Source organism: Nyctibius grandis, chromosome 3, assembly GCF_013368605.1.
Source record: "Nyctibius grandis isolate bNycGra1 chromosome 3, bNycGra1.pri, whole genome shotgun sequence".
Lineage (NCBI taxonomy): Eukaryota > Metazoa > Chordata > Aves > Nyctibiiformes > Nyctibiidae > Nyctibius > Nyctibius grandis.
Window position 1 is genome coordinate 95,113,598 of NC_090660.1, and position 16,664 is coordinate 95,130,261.

At 41.0% G+C, this 16,664-nt stretch overlaps 1 protein-coding gene across 42 annotated transcripts in view; it reads right to left on the reverse strand.

Annotated features, from left to right (window-relative positions):
• Nucleotides 1-508: 508 nt before the first annotated feature.
• The window catches only part of RIMS2 (regulating synaptic membrane exocytosis 2), a 531,876-nt gene continuing 515,720 nt past the window's right edge, over nucleotides 509-16,664 (reverse strand). For 41 of the 42 annotated variants that reach the window (XM_068395878.1, XM_068395859.1, XM_068395866.1 and 38 more), the window contains 5 exons: nucleotides 4,497-4,638; nucleotides 3,107-3,219; nucleotides 2,248-2,349; nucleotides 1,187-1,326; nucleotides 509-727 (listed from right to left, as the gene is read on the reverse strand). In XM_068395878.1, coding sequence (XP_068251979.1) covers nucleotides 509-727; nucleotides 1,187-1,326; nucleotides 2,248-2,349; nucleotides 3,107-3,219; nucleotides 4,497-4,638 — 716 coding nt within the window. The remainder of the gene's footprint in view (nucleotides 728-1,186; nucleotides 1,327-2,247; nucleotides 2,350-3,106; nucleotides 3,220-4,496; nucleotides 4,639-16,664) is intronic. The other variant, XM_068395895.1, reaches the window with a different exon arrangement.

Here is a 16,664-nt window from a genome sequence, read left to right on the forward strand (position 1 = left end):
AGAGTTTTCGGATCTCGAGCAAGTGTTTCAAACGACAGTTGACTTTTACAGCATCCTTACATTCTTTTCTTCCAATGTCTGCTAATCCACTGACTTGTAACATGGCTTCATGGGAGGGTAACTCCATTTCTGTGGCATAACCAAGCTTTAGGAGGGGAGGGCAGATAAAGAAAGAAATGGGAGCAACAAAACAGATATGCCATTGAAAAGGACTTTTGTTGCATGAAACAGATTGATTCTTTTAGTTTAGTCCATGGCTTCAGATTGGACCAAAACTGAGTGTCCCTGAACTCCAAACCTATCAGTTCTTCATGACTTCAGTCCTTCACCTGAGGGCCTTCTGTAGGGCACAATGTGTGCAACTTCCTTGAGAACACAGGATCGCGTTGCAGCCCTAGAAACAGGCTCAGAAGACACAACATTAAGCATGCAGTGTTACCAGGGTTTGCGACCTGTAATTTTATTTTTTTTTGTAACGCTGGTTGCTATGACAACAGTTTCACAGCTGCTATGAGCGAGCATACGAAGGTCCTGTTGAACTTTCAAGAGATGATTGGGAAGCTCTTCTAGTGAGAGGAGCTAAAGTTGGGTCTACTAGGGAAGAAGGAGGGAAGAGTTTGAACCACCCAATCACCATGTTGGACAGGTCCAGTTCATCTAAAAGTATCTGTGCCACTCCCATAAAGGATTTGTGATCCATACGTCCATAGTCTCCCCAAACAATTATCTGTTAGCAAAGGAAACACAAGAAAATAAAAAAGTTTCAGCAAAAATGATGACAGCTTCAATCTGATGTGTCAAATGTCTCTGCTTATTTAATTACAGTAAGGAATGAAATATTTGACTGCCGACATAGTTTAGTTCTGCATATACTGCATATACTAATCATGAAGCAGCGACAGAAATGATCTGGGCAGTAACAGAGCAGTTATCCATGACACTAAAGAAAGCTCAGTGAGAGAAGGAGTCCACACACACAGCAGAAGCAAAATAATCTACAACTAACTTTTGCTCAGCACTTTCTACTTTCACCAACAGTTATTACTGCAGTATTAATATATCTGCTCAACAACTATTTGAAATAGCAGAACTTGCCAAATGAAGCGTGAAAGGAAGTTTGAAACCCATTCTGTGAAAACTGTACAGGTGACGTTTTCAGATTCAGGAGAATATTGATGCAAATTACCTGTAAAACTTTTCCTTGGGGACTTTCTTCAAATGATAGAAGTTGCTGATAAAGTGGTTCCAGCGTTTTTCTTGCTACCTTTGTTTTCTTTTTGGCTATGCAGACTCCATTTTCTAATAGATACACCTTTACATATGGTGCTTAGAAGAAAGAAAATAAAGAACAATAAGTAAAGAAGTAGTACAATTGTTTTTGCATAACAGATGCACTGTTCCATCACCATACGATAAAATCTGCCTTTTACTGGATATATAACTTACATGAACAAATCTCCACAAGCAATATTAACATTTATTTACATGCAAAGCATCCATGCATTTTCTTTACTTTTCTCCCTGGTATAATTTTTTCTTTATTTCTTTTTATATGTCTCTTTTGCCATGAAACAATTCAGATTTTGACCTGGAAAAATCAGATATTTATATATATAGTATCCCTATACTGTACAGTATACAAAATAAGCCTGTTAAGTAAATGAATGACTTGCACTGACTTTGGTGAGATTTGGATCAATGCTCTAAATTGTTAATAATTTAAAATTTTCTACAAGGTGAAAATCAGTGAAGAAAAGACTCTGACATGATTTCTATTTTGGCAGAAGAGCTTGCTAAAAATATCATTATATTGTCCTTTTCACATAGTGTTATAGGACATCAGATTATAAAATAACGAGTAAGTATCAAATACTGGTCTACTTTTCAAGTAGGTAGCTATTCTGCACCTCTTGTTGATTCCCTCTTCATCCCTAACATTCCTATACCACATCTTCAGTATATACCTTCCTTTCTACCCCATAACCAAGGACACACTTGTTATTACTAAAATACTTTTGTGCCTTCTGGTGGCCCAGACACCAGTTTGATTTTTTTTTTTTGTCTTCCTGAAGTAGGGTTGATATTTTTGTATACCGTTTCAATACATTATGCATTTCACTGTACAATACTGTAATCTACTGATATGTGAATTTGCTAAGAGTTTACCTAAGCTGAATAGTAAAACCTCAGAAATTGTTTTTTTTTTTGTAGAGCTCTATTCTTGTTGCTAAGATTTTTCTTCCTTACCTGGCAGTGTCTTTGAACCTGGTTTTACAACAAGGCCACGGGCTCGGATTATTTCTACTTCCAGTTGTCCTTTCTTGTCCATCATTCCCACCTGGATATCTCCTAGACAACAAAAAGAAATCCTGGCATTGTAATTCAGAAATACCTAAATATATGAAAAGCTATGGGAATTTCTAGGATGAATAATGTGATGACTTTTATCATCTGCATTCCACTGATAAGTATGATCTGGATTTTAACACTATTAGATAATTTAATACTTATCCTCTTCACTGCCATTTACCTCAGTAAACAATTAAGAAACCCTGCAATAACATCTTGTCTCCCATTTCCCATGCCTCCATCAATTCAAATCAAATTCTTTTTTTCTTTGTCTTAAGAATTTCAGATAAAAAAAGGCAGCAAGGCAATTAGTACAAAGCAGCTCTGTAAAACTGCTTGAAATCTCTTCACTATGCCTCTAGTTTAAGCCAAGGTATGAAAAGATAACTTCTGAATATAAAAAAGTCTGTAAGCACAGCAATAACAAATACTTTGTACCTAAATTCCCATTTTTATTCAATACTATCCCAGTGATTCAGAGAAAGGATTGGTCTTATTAGCCACATTTCAAAGATGGAAAACTGAAGAAAAAGAGAGAAAAGACTGAATTTTTCAAAGCATCTTTCTACTTTTGAGTTTCTTAATGACTATCCACAATTATGTTCAACTTTTGCTGAGGTTATAGCTTTGATCTTAACTGAGCTGTTCAAAACCACATGGGAAATCCATATTTAAAGAATTAGATTATAGATAATTTCTACATTCTAATTACCAGACCCAGTATATTATATCATATCTATAGGACGTAAATGCTTACCCATTGATGGTGTTGCCAAAGTCTGTCGTCCTACAAGCTGCGCAGGACCAAGTCCATCCAGAAAATCACTGAACTGGCTGTCTGCAGCCAACCTCACACCAGGGAAAATCAAACTAAAAAATAATATTGAAAAAAATCAATATATACACTTGTATTTGCCTTTTTTTTTTTCCTAGATGTTTTGCATTAGCATTTATATTTTTGGTACTACTGTTCACAAAGAACCTATTTACACTGACAAGATTACAAAACAACTACTGTAATTTTCAAAATTTCTCAGTGTTCAACAAGCAGCAATTCAGCCTTGTTGAAGGTCTACCTTCCACAGTAATATTTTTCCATCATGCTGTCTTTTCCCAATATATTAATTATTGTAGTATTCATATGAGACCAGTTCAATAAGACACTAATACATGCCCTTATCAGTAATTTAGTTACATGAAGATAAAATTGCTCATGCTCCTCAGTCAATGTTAACTCAATGGCTGAATGTCAAATGTATCCAGTGAAATTATTACATTAGACTGAATACTGGTCACTATTTTTAAAAGCACCTCTTAAAATCAGCATTCATTATAAACACTTTGCTAAAAATGTCTTTGTGAATGGCATATATTCAATAATGGAACTGAAATCCATTGTGACAAATGACCAAAGTAACTTAAAAATCAAATTCTTGCCATAAATCATCTGTGACCCATTACAAGGCAACAAGAACTAATGAGATTTGTAATGACCAACCATAAATAAATGTCCATCTCAAGTGCACATAGTGCATCAACTTGGACATGTAAGATATATCATCCAGTATAGGTATATTGTCCAGTGCTGTGAACACCACTAATAAATCTATTCACAATAAGATTTTTCTGGGCAACGCCTCGGGCATACCACTCAGAAGTCTTTAACTTGGGCTTTTATGAAAAGCGTGATACATGACAGTGCCATACTTCTGCCCACACCATTTCTTCAGGATTAATTAGCAGAATCTTTGAAAAACTTCTGAGCCCAGTGAATGACACCTGGAAATGCTCTGGAAATGCTTTGCTCTGCAAAGCACAGACATGTGTGAGGAGTTTTCAGAAGAGAAACCATCCTTTTCTGTGTTTCCCCTAGTGCACTGCACCTGCTTCCCCTCCTGTCACACCACGTGCTGATGCTCTGACACACCACGTGCCTTTCTCACGGCACTGCAGAAACGATCGCCATCCTTCCTGCACCGACAACAGGAGACTCTTTCGGTCTCAGGGGAAGACAGGCTTGTCCATCAATGACACTAGCTTGTGAAGGGAGTTCTGACTAGCAGGACCTACAGCGCTCGCCTCACTTTTGTCTAACTACCATTTTCACGGAGAAACATGAGGTAACCACAGTAATGACCACTGCTTACTTTCCCTCAGAGCTGTAGCTGTTCATGCTCCCATCCGTCGACTCGCGGCTGGCCTGACGGGTCATCCAGTTCCTCATCTCCACAGCCAGCCCCGTCTCAGTGCTCCTCTGGACGGTGCTCCGCAGCTTCTTGCCCCCTGCTTCTGAGGAGACAAAAGAGAAGCCCCCGTCACACTGCACTGCCGCAGCGGGGTGGCCCTGCAGGGCATGCTGCGGGCGGCATGCCACCGCTCCACGTGGCAGGAATTACTCACCTGTACCAAATCTTCCACCTTAAAATTACCATTTTCAGTAACAGGCAAGTAGCATCGTAAATCTCTTTTACAGGACCTTAGTTCTGTCACCACCTGCTTTCCGAGGGCAGACAGCATACACACAACACAAGTCTGCCCATGGCGGTAACCAGATCTACACTATCCATAGTCTAGTGTGTTTAAAATATGTTTTCTCTGGATGAATACCTCTCTCTTAGGAATTCAATTAAAATGTTACCATTATGTCAAAACCTGCAGTGTCTGAGGAACATTCTAATTCAGATGAATTATTTGATTTAAAAACATTTGGTCATTATCTGCTAAATGAAGTTACAGATATCCATTAGTGAGGACAGTAAACAACAAATCAAGAACCCCTCCCATTCTTTCTTCTTTATTCACATTCTTCTCATTTCACTAGCTGCTTTAACTTAGTACTTTAAAATACAGGTATTGATTTTATGCACAATATGAAACTTATTTCCACCTCCAAGAGTAACAATTTTTGCACTTTCCTGCATAGTTTAATTTTAGCCTGTAAAACACCAGTGACAGACAGCTAGGTATCAGACAAGGGAAGAAATACTCAAAACTTAATACAGTAGCATTTTAGTGTAGGAATTTTGATCAAGACCTCAGCTGGAAGATATACTGAAAGTACCACCAAAAAAAAAAAGAACTGAGTGGGACTGAAGCCTCAGTTTTCTTTCATGAATAAGACAGACAGTCCGTGTCATTTCTGATTTAAAATGCTGTTCCCTGCAATGGTGCAGGGAATTCTGTATTCCAATTCCTTTTATCTGTTCAATGGATAAACCCCCTGACTTCAGCACAGTGATGTGTGATATACTGCTAATATCATAAAAGAGCAATAACTCTAAATGTACATGACATCAAATGATACAAGAATTCTTAAATAGTGATACTATGAGGGTAGAGTAATATCCAAGATGCTAGGATATCTAGGGACTCATCCTCATCTGCAGTTGTTGGTAGCCTCTGCTACCCTTTTACCACCTCTGGCTCATCACACACCAGACGGCAGAAGAACTGCTGGACCCGTGGGGTGGGTGAAGCTCTAGGGATTTGAGAAAGAAAATGATGAAGGGAGGGGACTGTCCTGGGACAAGGACTCTCAAACCCTGAGGAGGAGGTGTGAGCACAGGGCCTGCCTTAGAGGACCTGCACCCTCAGATAGGGAATAGGAGAGGGCGTCAATTTCAGTGTCCCCACTCAGAGTCCTTCTGTCCTACAGGCTACAGTGTGGGTTGAAGTCTCCCAGGAACATACCGCAGGCCCTCCAGTCAGGACGGATATCAGATAAAGAACATGGCAATTTTAGTGAAGTGGGAAATAGATATCCAAACCACCTTGAAAACCCACTGGTCCCTTGTCAAGAAAGATTTAATAGAATTGCAATATTTAGCAGTAGTGAGACATTTCTATAGCAGTATCATGAATGGTTCAAAGCATACCGCTTATTACAAGTCTTCTGTGCTTTCTTAAGACGATAATTTTTAATCAGTGTATAAAAAATAACAGAAGTAATAATCTTGCTCTAGAACTTCAGCTACCCACATGAATTTAGTACCCAACAGAGTGAAATAATTTTTTTACTACGTCAAAACTACTTCTGAAAATGCCCATCGATATCTAGTGCAATAAATACAAATAAAAAAGACACAAGGCTAACATGACATATGAAAAATGAATGGAAGAAGTCAATAATTTCATTTCTATTGGGTTGTACTGTTCCAAGTGTCTGATGGTTTTATTATTTATATTAAACTAATGAAAGCTGGCAGCTGACTTCCAACACTGGTCCAGAGTTGTTCTAAAATCTAATCACTCATATCAAAGAAATATTCCCACAAAATTGCCTGAAAAAAAAGTGCTATAGTGTTTTAGAAAAGGTACACTGTGTCACAGTGCCATGTGAAAGGCACACAACTCTTGAAGCCCCATGCTCTTTTCATTAAAGTGTTGTTACAGGATATTGCTCTTCCATTGTAAGAGCTCTTTTGATTCGTAAGCATTCAGTTTTGTTCAGCCTTGTTGAATGGCGGTCATTCTCGGTTCATTGTTGCAAACATGAATTCTCTCATGCAAATTTAACAGAACATCTCCATCCTGCATGATACTTCAACTTTTCTTATCATATCTTTCAAAGATTTTGGGGTTTGGGATGAGTATGAGTTTGAATATGCAATAAGTGAAGGAGTATATACTAACTTCTATAAATTAGTAAGGCAGATTTTTTTCTGAATTAGAATTATAAGTCCGTATGCCTTTACAGAATCACAGAATCACAGAATGTTAGGGATTGGAAGGGACCTCGAAAGATCATCTAGTCCAATCCCCCTGCCGGGGCAGGATTACCTAGACCACATCACACAGGAACGCGTCCAGGTGGGTTTTGAATGTCTCCAGAGAAGGAGACTCCACAACCTCTCTGGGCAGCCTGTTCCAGTGTTCAGTCACCCTCACCGTAAGAAGTTTTCCTCATATTTACGTGGAACCTCCTGTGTTCCAGCTTGCACCCATTGCCCTTGTCCTGTCAATGGATGTCACTGAGAAGAGCCTGGCTCCATCCTCTTGACACTTGCCCTTACATATTATAAACATTAATGAGGTCACCCCTCAGTCTCCTCTTCTCCAAGCTAAAGAGACCCAGCTCCCTCAGCCTCTCCTCATAAGGGAGATGTTCCACTCCCTTAATCATCTTCGTGGCTCTGCGCTGGACTCTCTCTAGCAGTTCCCTGTCCTTCTTGACTGAGGGGCCCAGAACTGGACACAATACTCCAGATGCGGCCTCACCAGGGCAGAGTAGAGGGGGAGGAGAACCTCTCTCGACCTGCTGACCACACCCCTTCTAATACACCCCAGGATGCCATTGGCCTTCTTCGCCACAAGGGCACACTGCTGGCTCATGGTCATCCTGCTGTCCACTAGGACCCCCAGGTCCCTTTCCCCTACGCTGCTCTCCAACAGGTCTGCCCCCAACTTGTACTGGTACATGGGGTTGTTCTTGCCCAGATGCAGGACTCTACACCTGCCCTTGTTATATTTCATTAAATTTCTCCCTGCCCAACTCTCCAGCCTGTCCAGGTCTCTCTGAATGGCTGCACAGCCTTCCGGCTGCTGAATGGCTGAATGGCTCTGAATGGCTGCTAGCCTTACTCTAGCAGAACACTCACAGAAAAAAATCAACACATCTCTTGCACATCAATTTACTGAAAAATCAAGGCAGAACTGATGCAATTGCCATTCAAGTCTTCATAGAGGCACATGTGTTTCACCAGCTGTTCTTAGCATCTCTCTGAATCTTATTTTTAAGTATTTTTACTTTCCCTCATTTATTACATCTGAAATAAGTGCTCTGGTTCACATGAAGACAGGCCAACAGCTAGGAAGATACATCTTTGATACAGCATGAAAGTCAGGTATGCATAGTATCATAGAATCATAGAATCATAGAAGGGTTTGGGTTGGAAGGAACCTTAAAGATTATCTAGTTCCAACCCCCCTGCCACAGGTAGGGACACCTTTCCACTAGACCAGCTTGCTCAAAGCCTCATCCAATCTGGCCTTAAACACTGCAAGGGAGTATATCCAACTTTTGTGTAAGTGTGGGTGGTAAACAGTAATGATTTTGATCTTAACATTGAATTTAAGGGGGGCTGAAAGGAGGCTACGTAAATAACTATTTTCCAGTTTTCAACAGAAACAGGCAGAGCTCTCTGGTGGTCCCAAAAGAGAGAGATCTGACCTTTCAGCATTAAGACTCCTAATCATGATGTTGATGCTTCTTGAAATAAGAACTGAAGATGTAACAGCAAAACGACAACTTAGAATAGAAGTCAGAAGAAGCCCCAGTTCACAGACATGTATCCTGAGCTACTGCTTCAGAGATGGATATCCTTTCACATTAAGCTTGGCTAAACTAGTATGTAATAATATGCATGAGAAATACCTACACTCGATTGCCCACATCCTAGCAATACATTGGTCCCTAGAAAAATGTAATAAAATATAATCCCACAATTCCTCAAACAACTGAAAAGTAAAGACAGTATTTATATAATCCATAATTTGTTTTTCATAAATCCAGCATTAAAATACTTAAAAGGCTGAAAGTAGCAATGAAAATGCAAAGTAGTTGCTCAACTCAAAGAAACTGCCTTTGGTGCCATACTTCCAAGCTGTATGGTGGAACGTCTGTACCAGTACAGTACCACTCCAGTAAATCCAAACTGTTTTCCCTCATCCCTGCCTAGAAACTGAAACCTCCTCACTTGTGCTGATTCAACTAATTGTGTGGCTGCATTCTGTAGTGGACCCAGCCCAAAAGGAACAAACCAACAATATGTTTTAATGTTGTTCTTTTTAAGACAGATCATTTCCCAAAACATTTGTGAAAACAAACACACAGTTGAATGAGCCCAAGTGAGGTGATGCTATCTCTAGCTAGACGAATAACTTGGGAATGCACAGAAGTAAGGATGTAACTGGTGTTGCTGTAAAAATGGGGGTTGGTTTTATAATCATAAAGTATTTATACATATACACTCACTTCATGCACGTTGTTTTTAATCCTACTAAATGAAAGGATGTGGAAACAAGAGAATCTAGTAGTGTACTTTGTTGCTAAGTATGTGCTGACCAATCTACACTAGAAAATCATTTTACTCACAATTCTAAACTCTAATAAAGAACATTGAAAATGTTCTCCAAGCTTAGTATAATCTAATTGCCCTACTTCTCTCAAGTCCCCATCACAAAATATGGAATATATCATCTGAAAAAACACTCGTTCAGATTCTTGTGGCCATATTGTAAGGAGTGGAATAAATTACCAGAAATAATTGCTTTAGCATTTATGAAAGCACACTCATTCTCACAGTTAATCACACTGGTAATTTAACTACTATGTTTACTGCAAATAGACTCCACAGACTACATTTTCTAAATTACACATGAAATTATTTGTTCCCACAACTTGGAGTGCAAATCACTTGCAAATTAGGGGTGCAAAACTACTGATACGATCTTCAATATCAGATGAGGACAAGTTGAAAACTGCAGTGAATGCAACAGATTACCCTTCACGACCTGAGATCTAGCCAGATGAAATCTGCCTCCAGTGGGGAGAGCGAGAGCTCTCAGCTCGCTCTCAGTGAGAGCTTCCAACAACTGCTCACCACCAAGCACAGAGACCCCCGAGAGGACATCGCTGGTGCAGGCAGAGGCAGACTGGCTATGCCAGTCCCCAGGTGGTATGTGATCTCTTGGTAGGACTTGTACTGAGTACAGCGGAACTGTGGCTTCCAAAAGACACTCAAGTGCTTGAGGTGCCTCTTCTCTGCTCTCCCCACCTCACCAAAAAGGTCTGAACTCAGGAGTCAGATCCACAAAGAGAATGAACTGCCTTTAAGTGACCATTTTTCAAGAGTAAAGCTCTTTATGTATTTAGAGATCTGCTCTGGGCATGTTAAGAACAGGCTAGATAAAACTATCAGAGACAGTCTAAGAACATTTGATCCTACCGAAGAAAATGGGGACAACGTAGGTCTCAAATTCCCTTGCAGCCACACAGTTCTATGTTTGGAACAGCCCAGGTTTTGGCTGCATTGAACGAGGCGTTTAGCTCTTGTTGAAGAACTGCTGGGAACCACAGTTGAGTTGTTTCTTTTCTTGTGTCACCCACAGACTCCAAGCAGCAGACATAGATTAGGATTTAGTAAATTAAGCAGGATTTGCGAAACCCAGATTCCACTGTCACCTCAGTTTGAGAAGCTTTGAGCCCATCTCACCAAGATGGGCAGTCTACCGGCAGTCCTGGTTAACTGGAGAAGTTCCAGCTGACTGGAAATTAGCAAACGTAATGCCCATCTACAAGAAGGGTCGGAAGGATGATTCAGGGAACTATAGGCCTGTCAGCCTGACCTCGGTGCCAGGCAAGGTGATGGAACAGATCATCCTGAGTGCCATTACATGGCACATGCAGGACAATCGGGGCATCAGGGACAGACAACATGGATTCATGAAAGGCAGGTCCTGCTTGACCAACCTGATCTCCTTCTATGACAAAGTGACCCGCTTAGTAGATGAGGGCAGGGCTGTGGATGTAGTCTATCTAGACTTCAGTAAGGCATTCGACACTGTCTCCCACAGCATCCTCCTAGACAAACTGGCTGCCTGGGGCTTGGACGGGTGGACTCTTCAATGGGTTAAAAACTGGCTGGATGGCTGAGCCCAGAGAGTGGTGGTGAATGGGGAAAAGTCCAACTGGCGGCCGGTCACTAGCGGTGTTCCCCAGGGCCCAGTTCTGGGGCCGGTGCTATTTAATATCTTTATAGATGATCTAGAAGTAGGGATTGAGTGCACCCTCAGTAAATTTGCAGACGACACCAAGCTGGGTGGGAGTGTCGATCTGCTGGAGGGTAGGAAGGCCCTACAGAGGGATCTGGACAGGTTAGATAGATGGGCCAAGACCAACGGCATGAGGTTCAACAAGAACAAGTGCCGGGTCTTACACTTCGGCCACAACAACCCCATGCAGCACTACAGGCTGGGGGAAGAGTGGTTAGAAAGTGGCTTGGTGGAAAGAGACCTGGGGGTGCTGATCGACAGCCGGCTAAACATGAGCCAGCAGAGTGCCCAGGTGGCCAAGAAGGCCAATGGCATCCTGGACACTATGAAGAATAGTGTAGCCAGCCGGTCTAGGGAAGTGATCGTCCCTCTGTACTCGGCACCAGTACAGAAGCCGCACCTTGAATACTGTGTCCACTTCTGGGCCCTGCACTTCAAGAAAGATGTTGAGGTGTTGGAGCGAGTCCAGAGGAGGGCGATCAAGTGAACGGTCTGGAGGGTATGACCTATGAGGAACGGCCGAGGGAGCTGGGATTGTTTAGCCTGGAGAAGAGGAGGCTCCGAGGTGACCTTATTGCAGTCTACAACTACCTGAAGGGAGGTTGTAGCGGAGTGGGAGTCGGCCTCCCAGGCAACTAGCGATAGGACAAGAGGACATAGCCTCAAGCTTCACCAGGGGAGGTTCAGGTTGGACTTTAGGAAGAATTTCTTCTCAGAAAGGGTCATTAGACATTGGAACGGGCTGCCCAGGGAGGTGGTGGAGTCACCATCTCTGGATGTGTTTAAAAAAAGACTGGACATGGCACTTAGTGCCATGGTCTAGTTGACATGGTAGTGTCAGGGCAATGGTTGGACTCGATGATCCCAGAGGTCTCTTCCAACCTGATTGATTCTGTGATTCTGAGTCTTGGAGACCAGTGCTAACCACCAGCTTAGGAAGTGTGTTACAATCCTTCTGATGAAGTTTTTTCATGGTGCATGCTGTCAGCATTTATGAAGCCCAAAAAGAGCATTTGCAGGGCATTCCCATAACTAGGGACGTTCCCTTACTTTGCACTTGTAAGGAAGAAGGGAAGACCTGTGTTCCAGTTCCTGCTCCCATGAATACCTGAACGTAAAACACTTGAGAAAATTGGACTGGGATGGGAATGGCATCCAATTCCATTCTTGATGAATCCCTTCATACAGGACTCAAGAGGTAGCCATTACGAATCTCGGTTGTTCCTGGGATATTAAGTTTTGGCCAAATCGCAGCATCCTTTTGTCTGCATTTCACTTCCCTTTCATGGCAAGGCTGGTCGTACATTCAATCTGGGAAAGATTGCTCCAGCTTGCTGTGGCCACATGATGTGAAGTCAGTTTACCACATGCTGCTCCCAAGCAATGCTGTGGTTTAAGGCAGGCACCTGCTCCTTATTCTCTCCCACTTCTTAATGTGTTTAAAGTTGTATTCTGCCACTTTAATTTCACTGCTGTGCTGATGCCCATTCTTCAGTCCTAAATGACCCTTCAGCAAATTCTTAAGAGCATCAGACAATAGAAACTGCTTTTGTCTGCGTGGGGCATCCATCAGTTTAAGCTCTTCAACACTTATGATCCCAAAAGTTTTTGAAACAGTTTTAGAAGCCTGAGTTGTTAACAAGAGCTGTTTTCCCACATATATGGTAATTACTTAATGTTCCTAAAATTCCTGTATACCCTGTGTTATTATTCAGAATCACTATTGAACGTGTAACATATAAAAAGGACAAATAGTCATCTCCAACAACTTAGAGCTCATTTTCAGTACGTGTGCTACGTAACACTCCCTCGAAATCCCAATTAAGTACATACAGAACTACAGCATGGAGGTTTGCGGCTTGGCCATTGCCTTGACAAAGAATTTACCTCTGATAACAGACAGACAAAAGATTGGGAACCATCCCAGGGAAGCAAAACAATATAACGACAGATGTCTGGATAAGAGGTGTTAGCACTGATGTGATTTCCACTTCTCTTGGTTACTTGGCTCTGACTATATAACAACAAACTGGCTATGCAGACTTCTGGTTAGATAATTTGTTTTACAGATGTTGATTACAGATCTTGATTGTAATACATAGTAAGAAAATAAAATGGCTTTTATCTTTTTTAAACACCTATTTGGCCCAAGAGAGATCAAAACATGTCTATTATGTTTATGCTGTCTTTTTCAGATGTATGACTGCAAGGCCAAGAAGGAATGTTTTCTTCAAATTTGTGTAAGATGTATTTCCAAGCCAAAAGCTATACTGAGATTTACTGAGCTAGTAAACTACCCCTTGGCTAGCCAATCTAACCGGAGATCCATAAAGGTTTGAATCTAATTTGGAAAAATCCTATTGCACACTAAGTGGCTCAAATATGGAATTAAAAAAAAAAGCTTAGTTCTGATGCAATATAAAACCAGCAGACATCAAATGCAGAATTAATACTTTATCCTCATTACTCGTATTTAGAAATGCACAACTCGTGACAGAGAGATGTGGATCAGGAACACAACTGCACACAGCCACTCAGGCCTTGCCAGCACTTCTGCAGAAGTCTCTGTTTCTGTTACTGGTAAGACCATCGGTTTTCTAAGCATGGTCAGAGGATGCACCTGCCAAAAGCCTTGTACCATTGCTGTAAAACTGAATGCAGAGATATGACAATGAAGCAGCACGTAGCTTTGCAGCCCACAGCTGTATGTCCCACATGCCAAGTGACCTGAATGAACAGTTCTTCAGGAACCCTCATTTAGACCAGTTGCGATCCCCACACAGACAGATGCTCTTATCATTCAAATATAATAGGTCTGACTTTGTGCGTATTTTGTGCATGTGTCAAAACAGAATGGTAGCATTTTATACCCACTTTGTACACCCTGCACAACAATCTGCACGACTACAAAAAGTGCAAAGCAGTGGGAAATCAGTCTCATCTCCAAGCTATTAAAATCCTGAAAAAATAGAGCAAGCTATTTTGTGGAATTGCATTCTAATTTTATATAGCATTTACATAAGGAATCACGAAGTAGGTGCACATCTTCACCACAAGAAATCTTTAAACCCAGTCTTTGATTTTGCCAATGACAAAGGATGACCATCTTAAGTAAAAAGAAACCATCGCTGCAGTTTTGAGTGCTAATATTTTTATGTTTATACATACATTCAATTTTCTGGATGTACAGTGTTCTTATGCACTTATTAATAACAATTATTCCATGCAGTGCCAAGAGCAGATTAAAACTTCTTAAACAGTGAAGAGCGTGTATATTGAGGAGCTCAGAATTGCCTTTTTATTTTTGTATAATATGAGTTGAGAGATACTTTCTAAATATGCAATAATGATGGTAACAGCATTCTGTAACCCAATCTTTGTTATTTTTAGAATAGCTAGGGTCATTACATACACTATCAGACAGATCTGTGCAGCATTTTTGAATGATGTAGCAAGTGTGTTGAAACCATTCAACATCCTCTGTTAGGGCTTAATGTGATAGGTGGTGCCAAGTAGTTCGATGGCTACTGAGATTACACAAATTAGAAACAGTTCTTCCTCCTAGCTTTGTCTAAGATGAGAAATGATACTATGCAAGTATCATTATTTAAATAACCACAGTTCCCAAAACTGAGCAAATTTCACACTGTAATGACCCATTTTCAAACTACTGCTGTTAAACATCTACTTCTCCAATTAAAACAATGGCAACACAGCGTGCAGCTGCTCTGACTACACTGTTGACCTTGCCATTGAAAAATGACAATTACAGCATGTAGATATAAGTGAGACAGTTTTTTTCAGGTTTATGTAGGTACCACCAGAGATGACACCTGTCATACACTGTAGCTTCACTGCTGCTGTTACAGCCATACCTCTGTTAGCTGTTATCTATTCAGGTACATGTTGCAGTGTAACTAGCAGCTCAGAAGAGAAATACAACAAATATGAGAAATACAGCTTTAAAACTCTGTTGGGTATTTCCATCATATGGTCAGATTGAAGTATGTTTTACTTTGAATGTCAGTCCTCCTGCAGTCTCTTCTACTTTTCTCTGTTGATTTTCCAGCTGTTTCCCAGAATACATGTATGTTCTTTTAAGTTACACTCTTTACTTTGCCAGCAACTGTACAGCTTTTCTATGCTTCCTTTTTAAAAGGTCTTATCCATCTTGGCATCTACATCTCATTCATCAGTATAGTACCTGATTGGTAAAAACACTTGGGCCTGGAGAGAGAGATGCAAACGGCTGGGAATGACTTCTGTACGGTCTCCACCCTGGAGTCAGCCTAAGGAGCTGCGGAAGTGGGAGAGACCCAGCCCTACCGCACTGACGGACAGGCTGACTCAGCTCAGCCCCTGAGCAGAGCCCGAGCAGCAAACACAAAAAATTATTGACCATAAACTTAAATGTTGTACAGATTCTGTCTTCAGAGTGATTTTTATCCTCTAAGATGAGCCACCCCACTGTTACATTAGATGGACAGCAGGCAACCTCTGACGTGTTAGCATCCACCAAGCCAAGGTCTTTAAAGCTTCATCTTTTACAGTGGATACCCTGCCACAGGGCAGTATACCCTTCTTGCAAATTCCACCGTGGCTCTGCCTATGAACATTCCATGTAAACAAGGTCATCTTTACCACCAAGGCCAAAAAGTAGGCCAACTCCCCCAAGAAGATGTAGTTATACTAATTTTCTTCATTGCCTGATACTCCTACTATTACTTCATTCTTTTTAAGAGGATAATTTTAAAGCATAACCACTTCATGTGCAGATTCTCTTCGCTTTAATAATTACGGTGTTAATGAATTTATTGTTACTACTTCCCCCATTTTCTATTTCTAGTTAAATTATTGTCTTCTTGTTATTGTCTACTGGGACCTCCAGAGGGACGGTGGGATCTGGCGGCCTAACCAGAGGAACAGCATCCAGGAACTGCCAAGCTTTATTCCAGCTCTACTAATAAGCAAAGGATTAATCGGTGAGAAATGCCACTGAAGCCAGTAACAGTGCTCAACTGAGCGGTGCCGCATACACTGAAGTATGTCCCAATCCTTCACTCACTAGCATCAATGGCAACACTCCTGCTGTTATCTGTGTGGGATTGAACAACCCCTCGAGCAAGTTTCCCAGATAGTTACCAGCCAGGTGACAGGAGTGTATAACGTGCTTCTACTCCTACTGAACTCCTGCAGCAAAACTCAGATACTTCTTTCGGTAGGCATCAATATGCAAAACTGTAATGTATCTTCTCCTCAGCTAACACAACTAATTCTTGCTATTTTTGGCATGATTGTCTTGGGCTGAAGAACATTCCATGGATTTTTTTTTTTCCCAATTGCCTTTTGTTTTTCTAACATACTGGGAGACCAAGATGCTTTCCAGTTCTTTCTGAATTAATTTATGTCTTAAATTATCATAAATTATCTCTTGAATTGTCTTCAGCACCTGCAAAGCATTTGACTTTCCCTGTGAATCTCATAGCTTCACTACCACCCAAAAACTTTGGCAAAAGAAGACATTAAATTGAAACATACTCCCT